General features: G+C 44.6%; 2 protein-coding genes across 5 annotated transcripts in view; one reads left to right on the forward strand and one right to left on the reverse strand.

Annotated features, from left to right (window-relative positions):
• Positions 1-10,532, forward strand: part of LOC105353610 (hemicentin-1-like) — a 703,897-nt gene that overhangs the window by 575,724 nt on the left and 117,641 nt on the right. The gene's annotated exons all lie outside the window — the stretch shown is intronic.
• On the reverse strand, positions 307-10,407 carry LOC101174054 (pyruvate dehydrogenase E1 component subunit alpha, mitochondrial). Of its 4 annotated transcripts, XM_020712724.2 has the most exons (13): positions 10,273-10,407; positions 8,017-8,037; positions 6,715-6,885; positions 6,003-6,068; positions 4,207-4,380; positions 3,322-3,448; positions 2,988-3,079; positions 2,819-2,911; positions 2,509-2,664; positions 2,198-2,269; positions 2,057-2,124; positions 1,873-1,981; positions 307-1,791 (listed from the first exon to the last, which is right to left on the reverse strand). In XM_020712724.2, exons 1-13 carry the CDS (start codon positions 10,330-10,332, stop codon positions 1,627-1,629), a joined length of 1,374 nt encoding a protein of 457 aa, XP_020568383.1. In that variant the 5' UTR covers positions 10,333-10,407; the 3' UTR covers positions 307-1,626. The 4 variants fall into 4 exon arrangements, with proteins under 4 accessions (XP_020568383.1, XP_020568385.1, XP_023805815.1 ...); XM_020712726.2 differs by lacking the exon at positions 6,715-6,885 and having other exon boundaries at positions 10,273-10,405; XM_023950047.1 differs by lacking the exons at positions 8,017-8,037; positions 10,273-10,407 and adding an exon at positions 7,005-8,010.

Below are 10,532 nucleotides of genomic sequence, written 5' to 3' on the forward strand. Positions count from 1 at the left end.
ATGAACAGCACAGTGACTGAAACCCAGGAGAAAAAACGACAGGAAAGTCAGAAAATGGGCCTCAGATGAGCTTCAGGCTGAATCTAAAAGTTTAATGAAAAAGGTGATCAACACACAACAACCTTATAGAAAGTGACACATTAAAGAGAGTTTTATCTATAGACTAAAATTAAATACACTGAAGCTTTTTTGTTTACAGTCGCGTTAATGTCTGAAGAAACAAATAATTTCAACAAGCTTATTTAAACTGGATTTTTCAGATGAATTTAACTGAACCAGATGTAACTTTAAGGTCAGACAACAAAGTTCGGTTTCAGCCACAAAATCTTTTAATACAAAGAATTGAATAAACAGATTTTTGAACAATAAATTACCCAATTATGAAGAAAATGTAAAGCAGTAAACTGTTCATACTCTACTTTTTTTGGGAAATATTTATTCACATAAACTTAAGGGTGAAGGTATGCAGGTATACAGATGACACCTGCTGGCAGAAAATGGAACTGCAGATTTCTTTACATCATCCTAACTAATACTTTACGTTTCTATTTTAGTCATTAGCCAAACACATCATTCATGAACTTCAATTTATTATATTATTTGACTTTTAAAAATAAATTAAGGTTCTGACCTTTTATCCCCAACAGTCAACAGAAATAAAGAACAGCTTACTTTTTTTCAGATTTATTCTTAGTTTGGGTAATTAAGGAGAAATAAATAATAAATATTTTCATAAGATCAATAACAATAACCCGAAGTAAATATGAGATGTACCTACTGATGTTTTTAAGTTCCTTTACAACATTTTATCCATTAAAAAACCTTGAAGTCTCCGTCTGTCGGTCAGGAAGATGAACATCTTTGGAATTTATCGTCTCATCCAAGTGGAAGTTTAAGTGTTTATGAACATAACAGGAAAACAGAGACGATTCTACACACAAGCTCCAAAGCTTCCATTTGACCTAACATGTGAAGAACAAAAAACATTTGGGATTTTTTGATGGTTACCATGACACTTAAAATGGAGCAGGAATGGAAAATGAACCGCTGGAAATCTGTTCTTTAACGACACGAAGGAAAGATTTCACAGCTGCAAAGCAGCTGTGAAAGAAATGCTGCCATTACTGCAGCTGAAAAGAATTATGGGACGCTCAGGACTTCCTGTCCTGAAGGAAACCAAAGAAGCACCTTTATTTGAGCAGCACATCCTGACCAACTCCCACCCATGTCTGAACTGAAAGCAGACGCTGTGAGCAGACAGCATCCGGCAGAGACTCTCATTATGAGCCGAGTTTGGAGGGAAAAAAGGAATAAACTCCAAACCCTGAAGGTGGATCTCCCAGCAGGAATCAGGGTCACCGTGGTTTGATCTTCAGACCCAGCCTGAGCATCTTTCTGAGCTTCCATGAGCTGACACTGGCTGCATTCCTCAGGAGAAGGTGGTTTTGCTGCATCTCCCAGCAGCAGGTAACTTTCTCCAGCTGCACTCGGCTCACACCAACCGCAGGAACAGACATATGTTTCTATAGAAATCTATACGTAAAGAAAGACGGGCAGGTTTCAAGTAGAAGCTAAAGTCTGGCGGGGGTGCAGAGCTCCTCCCGTGTGGAAGCCTCCTGCTGGACTTCAGCTGACGGACTTGAGTTTGGACCAGGGGTTCGTCCCGCGGACCTCCAGCGGGGGCTCGTTGTGGAAGATGTGGTCGCAGAGCTCGTCCAGCGGCGGCTCCGGGTCCAAGGTGGCAAACTGAGCCGCCTCCTCCACCTCTTTCCTGATGGCAATGTCGATTTCCTGACGGAGACAGGTTTCCCATCAGCCCCTGCTGCCATCCGAGCTTTTACAGACTCTCAGTCTGGAAGGAGGCGTCCTCACCTTGAACTCCTCCGCAGACGCCATGTTGTTTGCCAGCATGCGCTCCTTCAGCATGGAGATGGGGTCGCTCTTGCTGCGGACCTCCTGGATCTCCTCCCGCGTGCGATAACTGCGAGAGAACAGACGACGGCGTGAAAACAGGCCACAGCAGGGTTGTAAACACCAGCCGGACCCGGTGACCCACCTGACGCCTGGGTCGCTCATGCTGTGTCCGTGGTAACGGTAGGTCTGCAGCTCCATCACAATGGGACCCTGAAAGACAGCGGCTGAAGCCATGACTGCTGAACGACAGCGACCTGTACTCTGCTGCTCGTGGGGGAGTCACCTTTCCAGCTCTGCAGTGCTCTGCAGCAAACCTCGTGGCCTCTCTGACGCACAGCACGTCCATGCCGTCCACCTGCAGAGGAGAGCGTGCAGCCGTCAGTCGCTCGCTCGGAGCTTCCTCTGGTTTGTGTGCAGTATCATACATGAGCATCAGACAGCTGGGAGCATGCTCACACCTGTAACTGCCAGGGGGGGGGCGGCGAGCGCCTCTCCCCGTCATACTTTAGGTCTGTTTGGGCCAGCTGCAGCGCACAGATGCTGCAGCGGCGGCCCCGGACCGCCACGCTCACACAACACCACGAGGGTTCTCACTCTGAGTCCCGGGATGAAGTCCCCCCTCTTGTAGTAGTCGGTGCTGGCAGCCGCCCGCTCCACCGCCGTGCCCATGCCGTACTTGTTGTTCTCGCAGATGAAGATGCAGGGCAGCTTCCACAGAGCCGCCATGTTGAAGGTCTCAAAGATCTGGCCCTGCAGGGGGGGGGGCAGCAGACATGTCTCCCTTTTGGTCACAAAGCTTACAAAAAAACAACGAAAAATGTTTTTTTTTTTACTCGGCAAATTTCCTAAAAACTCCAAACATCCAAGATCAAATTAGGGATCTGATCATAGATGGCGCTCTCACCTGATTGGCCGCCCCGTCTCCGTATAGCGTGACGCACAGCTGGTTGTTGCCCTGGTAACTGCAAGCCAGAGCGATGCCTGCCCCCACAGGAACCTGAGAACAGCAGGAGGACGACAGGTCCGGACCCGCGGCTCTGATTGGCTTACAAAGGAGGTGTTCATGGGTTTACCTGTGCACCAACAATGCCGTTGCCCCCGTAGAAATGAGGGGCGTACATGTGCATGGAGCCCCCCTTCCCTTTGGCCACACCTCCTTTACGACCTGGGGTTTAAAAAGCAGCGGTGAGTCTGCAGACACCTGAACCGACCGGCGCGTCTGTGCTGGGTGAGCCCCCCCCACACACGTCTGTGCCGGGTGAGCCCCCCCCCCACACACGTCTGTGCCAGGTGAGCCCCCCCCCCCCCCCCCCACACACGTCTGTGCCAGGTGAGCCCCCCCACACGTCTGTGCCGGGTGAGCCTCCCCCCCACACGTCTGTGCCGGGTGAGCCCCCCCCCACACACCTGTGAGCTCAGCGAGGATCTCTTTGACGGACACGCCGCGGGTGTAGGTGAACCCATGAGCCCGGTACGCCGTGATCAGGTGATCGGACAGGTTGATGGCTGCTTCAATCCCTGCAGCACACGCTTCCTGTGGAGACGGAGGCGGGTCAGAAAACTTTATTTATACGATTTATGAAACAAAATCAAAAAAAGCATCTCTGAACAGATTCATTTGGTTGTTCCTTTCATGGTCAGAGTCTGATAATTATGTGGGCGGGGCTAATCTAAGACTCATTAATCTGGATTTTTTTTTAGCTTCATTTGCAGTGAGACTGTAAGTATATTAATAAAGTAAACCCAGAAGGTTTTTGTTTGCTCGACCGTTTGGGTCAGCAAATTACCCATCAAAACACAAACGGGTTCTTTAAAAATCAAATCTAAATCAAATCTAAACCCGTGTCGTCTGGACGCCTGGCGCTCTGAACGCCTGGCGCTCAGACACGACCGTCACAAACGTTAGTGTTCAGCTGCTCAGACCGCCGCTCCTGTATGAACAATTCAAACGGAAACAGTTTTCATTTTTTATCTCAAGTGTGGAAACGAAAGGTAAATCCTGAGAGGTCTCCATGTTTGATGCTCGTTCTCAGACACAAAAGTTATGCTTAGTTTCCTTTCCTTGAACAGCATCAGTTACAGCCGAGTTAAAAAAATGTTTGTTGGGTCTCAGCTGTTAATCAAATGCTGTTGAGCCAGAAAAACGTGAGGTGAAACTGATGCCCAGCCCCGACATGTGCGTGAATAAAAACGACCACTATGGCGTTCTCTCACACTTCCTGTTCAGGTCTGGCTTTGATGAGGACAGCTGTAGGTTGGTTGGTCAGTGAGGCTGCAGAAGCCAGCAGATACCTGTCCATCGTAGAGGTGGCAGAAGCCTCTGATGATCTTCTGCTTGTACAGCTGATCCGCCTTCAGCTCCATGCGCCTCACAGTCTGCATGGTGTGGTAGTACTGCAGGCCCTGCTCCCTCGTCAGCTCCGCCCTCAGCGGCGGGCCCTCCTCCAGACGGTGCAGGTCGCATTTCTACTGGAGATAAAGCCCTCTGCGTCACACACGAGCACGCTGCAGGAAACCCTACTGCGCCTGAAGTCAAGGCCAGAAAAGACTTTCTTTTGGTCTTTTCAGTCCTGTTGAGACGGGGAGACTCATGACAGACCATCACAGCTCCTCCAACCATCCAGACGCGGTCCAGAGTCAAACAGTTTGGCTTCACCAAAGCGAATCATCCAAGCACACTTTCTTGTAGTGACAGCCAAACCACCACCAACAGCAGATACTTTCCTTTCAAAGTGGTATTTATAATGACACAAAAGATATTTGAACAGGTTTAAAGTTCTTTTAACTCCTTTGTGTTGTTGCTGTTCGGTCGTCACCGATGCACACAGGCGGTTTGGCAGAGATGACACTACACTGTCTTTTACCCAGACTTTGTTAGGGAATCGAACCCTGATTTCCAACCAGGCACTTAACCAACTGAGCTATCCAGCCGCTACACTTTTCTCAAAAAACATCTCAGTAAAGAGTTTGTCTTTTACTGGTTTTTGGTTCAGTTTTAAGGATTTTACTTTAAAGCTAAGACTTATATTCACTGTCTTTGTTTTAGAAACCAAACTGTAGATTTCTGTTCTAAGAAAAATCCTGGTTTGAGATTCTCATGAGGATTTATTAGAATGGATCGACTTAGATAAGATCATATTCTCCTTTAGTTCTTATTTTGCTCTAAAATGGATCATTTCTACTCATTAAACTAGTTTTTGTCGCTGTAATCCAAATAAAATACAATAAGGTTCATAAAACTCAAACATTTTCTTAGAAATAATAATAGAAATACTTAATACGGTAGAACAATCTGAAGTCATTGCTTTTTAGCTAATGTTTCCTTTTTGAATGAAAAGAAAAGCTTAATCAATTATTGAAGATGGTTGAAATTATTCATGATTTTTTCTAATGAAACATAATTTTACACTTTATATTTTTAACTTTTTATACTTGATCAGCTTTTGCTATGAAGATTTTTGAAACAGTGTTGTGTCTGTTTAACTGATATATAATTTTTAATCATGTACATGATTCTTATAATTAACATAACCTGCATTTATTTTATTTTTCTTATTATTTAGATAACTGATCTGCATTTGCCATGTTGATTTCTCAAATAGTTATTTTTTACATAGTAATTAAGTAATTCATCTTTGTGTTTTATTGATACCTAAGGATTCTTAATTCTGTCTGATAAAGTTATGAACCGGATAATGATAAATCATGTAACAAAATGGTTACGGTAGGACAGGGGTGGGATTATACAAGTTCACTTCCTTCCACTCCCTTTTTCTAGCAATATTTAATATTATGTCTAGTTTCAATGTTTTTGTTTGATTGCTTGAAATAAAGCATTTCAAGTCAAAACTCTGGCTCTTCATTTGGATCTTGTTGAATCTGCATGGACAGATCTTTTTCTCAGGATTGACGTCATTTCTCTGTTTTTAAGGCGACGTCTTCATGCAGTGCATCACTTCCATCTGGTAACTCAGCACCATCTAGAAATATTCTGTTGATTGAAGCAACAACTGCACTGATGGGTGACATGAAGAGAGTCGTTCTCAGATCACAGACCGTTCATGGCAGCAGCTTGGGTTCCAGCTCACCTTGATGTCAAAGGTCACCTGAGGAGTGAAGTCCGTGAAGGAGCGGGCCACGACCACGCGGGCAGCCTGAGGACACAAACACGCCATCAACACACAATTCCAGCAGCTACACAACACAAACAGCCTCCATGCAGGGCAAGAGAGGGGCTGATCTCCACAGCAGGGGGGGGGGGGGGGGGGTTAGTCAGGCAGAAGGTGAAGTTCGAGTCTGCTGGTTTCCTCACAACCACAAACCCTCATCTAAAGAGTCATGTGGGTGGGGCTTCCTTTAAATCTATGCAAAAATCAATTCCACCCTAAAAACTCATGTTTTTCATTTGAACTTGTTTGAACCGGAGTTTCTGTGGTTTTACGATAAAAGTGACAACATGTTTAAATCTGAACTCAAGTTTACAGTGGGACAAACGGGAAGAGCAAATCATCTGTAAAATAATCTAAATGAGCTAAAAGACTGCAAATGAAAGTTCCCACCATGAACTGTTAGTTCATCCTCATCCTCATCATCCTCCTCATCACACTTCAGGAGCAGAGAATCCAGAAGATTCTGTTAGTGAATTCACAGCTTTGATAGAAACTCAGAGCATGAATGACTGAGACTCGTCCACCACAAGCTGCTTCTCTTTCACTGAAAGGTTTTCTTTCAGCCACAGAAGCGCTGGTTAAATTCCCGGCCCTGTTAATGAGCAGACAGAGAAACAGATGCTCCACAAACCCGTGCTGGTTGCTCTGGCCGGTCGGTCTGGATGCTAACTAACTGTTCTGTGGAGGCTCTAGTACTGACTGCTGCTGGATTTTCTGGTTGTCTCTGGGTCTGTTCCAAGGCGGCCGGCGCTGACGGCGGCGGTGAAGTCAGACTGACGTACTCTGACATGTCGCTCAGCAGCTGAGGAACACAGGAGCCAACCAATCAGAGGAGAGCACGGCTCGGCGCAAGCGGCTCTACAGAGACTACAGGAGGAGGGGGCCGCTACACAGGGACCCGGCAGAGGAGACGACAAACACCTTAAGGGGGGGTCTGTCGTCCACACACCACCCCCCATGAGTGAGGAGCAAACCGGAGCAGAACAAGTCCGGGGTCGGCTTCAAAGAGGAGTCTGGAGAAACTCAGAGGTAACTGTACCAACGACAATCACAGGATCTGGAAAAAGTATTCAACTTTTTTATTATAAAAACAAAAAAAGCCCAGAAGCAGAAGTAAGAATCATTGGTTTCACCTCACTGAGCCAGATGTTCTGGTGTTTGTATGAATGATTCCTGCTTCTCAGGTCTCCTCTATGCCGTCGTCATAGAGACACTACAGAAAATCCTTCTCTCCATCATAGGTGTGTTTTGAAGTACTTTATATATGTTGTATATATTTTGAAGCTTTACAAAATATTAATTGTGGGCTTTTCTGTTTTCTTTTTTAACTGATTCAAACCGTGAGTTTTGTGATCCTCGCCATAATTGGATAGATTCTAGAAACATGATTGATCAAACTTCACCCAAATCGACACTCATTGGTTCTTCCAGGCATGACAAAAATGTTTAGTAGGTTTTGTTTTGTACCTGTAGCCTGAAACTGGAAACCTGTATTAACTGTGTGCAAGTTACAAAACATAACGTACAAGAACAAAACAAAAAGTTACAAATCCAAAACTAAAGTCCAGATTCTAGCTCCACACTTATGTGGTTCTCCTGAGTTTTTCTGATTTTCAAACCTTTCCTGCTTGTAATCTTTATCACACTAACTGTTCAGATACTTTGTGCTCTTTTAGATACTTTGAACAGGGGGATTAAGCTTTTCTAGAACGTGGAATTCTGTGCGTCTTAGTGCAGAAACCATCGACTTGCTGGTGTGTTTACAGTCAAACTGAAGCTTCAGCTGCTGCAGACATGAGGCTCAGACAGGACAGGATTCTGCTAAAACCTTCACAGCAGTCAGTCACACGTCTGGAGATGAACGTCACATAAAATCGCTGGGGGACGCCATCGGGACAGAGGGAGGAGGGAGCAGACATGGGCAGCAGCTTACCTCCGGCACTGTTTGGGGTCCCTACAGTTCAGGGCCGGGGGGAGGAAGAGGAGGGAGAGAAGAGAGATGAGCAGGGATAGTCGACGGCTTTGTGAAGAATGAGGGATGGGAAAAGATGGAAGCATGGAGACTCAAACATCAGGGTCCCTCAATACTTCAAATACAAAACCAGGGGTTGACATAGCCCAGAAATTTGCACTGGCCCACAGGGCCAGTAGTTTTTGAAACTTACTGGCCCTGCCTGAAAGTTACTGGCCCGACACCGCGCACAGCGAGACCCGCCGCTCTGCAGGTGCTTGCAACTTTAGGGGGGTCTGTGGGCATGCCCCCTCGGAAACTTTTAATATGGTACAATTTGGTGCATTCTGGTGACATCACTTATTTCTACACTTTTCAATGACTGAAAATAGACCATATCAAACTTAAATCTGCTCTAGTCTGTTTCAGATGTTTTGAAGAGAGCACTGCAGTGTAGTAGGTAACACTAGTTCAGAAGTTTTCATGGTGCTTCTAACGGCAAATATCGCAATAAATCATAAACCTTAAATGTGTTAAAACAATCTAATGGCAGCTTGAACCATTTAACGAATCAAATAAATCCCTTAATGCATTTGACCAATCGGATGGACGCCTTCACATTGTTGACCAATCAGATGGAGCCCTGTTATGTTAGATGTTTGTAACCTATGTCAACGTGGGTCATTTGGAGTATAATTTTTAAACTGGGAATGGTTATTTGGTTATTTTGCTGTTTGTTTATATACCGCAAATTATATCGTTATCGCAATTTTAATCTCTGATATCGCATATCGCGAGTTTTCCTCATATTGTGCAGGTCTAACAGATCATTCAGCTAACTAGAAATACTTACTGCTTACAGTGTTGTAAAGAAAAACAAAATTAAGTAGTTTAACATTCTACTGCATTTGAGTCTGAGATTCAGGTATTTGGAGTTGCCTTTAATTCTTTGACATTCAGCTTAAAGCTTAGTGGATACAGTTTCATCTTCAATGCATTCATTAAATATCTTGCTGTCCATACTACTAATTATACCCACTACTCCATCCAACATATTCCTATCTATTCCTGCCATGTCTTCCACATCTCTGACATGCTTCAGTCTCTCTTCAGTGACGGTGTCGGATTTATAATCAAATGTAATAATAACCCACTGGCTTATGCCTTCGTTGTTGCTGTTTAACATTGTTTTGTATTGAATTGTTACATTCAATAAAGTTTGAAAAAAAAAAAGTAGTGAGCGCGTGCCGCGTGGTGCTCGGCAGTGAAAGCCGCGCGCACAGGCGGGAGAGAAGGAGAAGTGATCAAAGGTTTCCCATAGAAACCCTTGAAGTCTGAACACAGGACTAGCAGAAAAACTAAATTATGAAGACGAGGTAAATCTACACGTTTTCGCAAAATTTACTTTATTGAAAAAGGTGAAGAATATATAAACCGTTAAATATTTTAGTGGCCCGAGCGGACAAGTGAAAAGTAAAGTCTTGTGGTCCGCACTGCTCGAAAAACAGGACCGGGCCAGCGGACAAATGGCTATGTCGAGCCCTGCAAAACTATATATATATTTAAAAAAAAAACAGATTAATGTTGACAACTACACACAAATTAAAGAGTTTGCTAAAGCTTCAGATGATGCCTAAAGACTGTAAACCTTTTGTTTACAGACAGAAGTGCACCAACTATTACTGGAGCCCATCTGGGACTCCACAATGACTTCATGCAAAACTGAGAATCATGTCTTCAACTGAATGGATTTAAGAAAGAACTTTGTTGCAAATTTGCATTTATGTCATGGATGCTGATGCTCTTATTTGTTAATTTCTATGAAACAAATGGGACTACAGGAATTCATATGTATCCTAATTATCTTAAATTCAGACAGCTTTAAATGTGAGCCTTTACGAAAATTTAACAGTTAGGAGGAATGGAGGCCCCGCAGATGATGAAGCATCGCAGCTACAGCAGCAGAGCACCAACAACACAGCAATAATAACGCACTGAAAGACGAAACCAAAAGAAAAACGACGAAGAGGAGCAGAAGCCTGATACACGCGGAGTTCCCGTCTGACCTTTAGAAGGCCGCTAACCACAAACGGCAATTAATAGAACACAAGTAAATGAAGGACTAGCCACTAGCTAACTTCTTTAGCTGCAGCGTACAAGGTCAGCCCTGGACACGCAAACCCACTTCAAACCGGATCTCAATGGGACACCAAACCACCCAGAACCCGAAACACTCACCACGTTCCTGCCCGTCATCCGGCAAAGCGCGTTGGAAATGATGCTCAACATGGTCTTCATGCTAACCCACAACGACCGCCTCGCGGGGCTTAAAAGTGTTGAGTGTCCGCGCAAGAACCGGGTCCGGGAGGAAAACTGGAGCACAAAACATTCGTTCCGCTGCAGATATGGTGCGCACGTTTGATCTACTTTGACCTCAAAACGTTCAGAAAAAGGTCATCCCAGATACAAATACAATTTAAAAAGTTAAAACAAATTAA

This window comes from Oryzias latipes, chromosome 20, assembly GCF_002234675.1.
Source record: "Oryzias latipes chromosome 20, ASM223467v1".
Taxonomy (NCBI): domain Eukaryota; kingdom Metazoa; phylum Chordata; class Actinopteri; order Beloniformes; family Adrianichthyidae; genus Oryzias; species Oryzias latipes.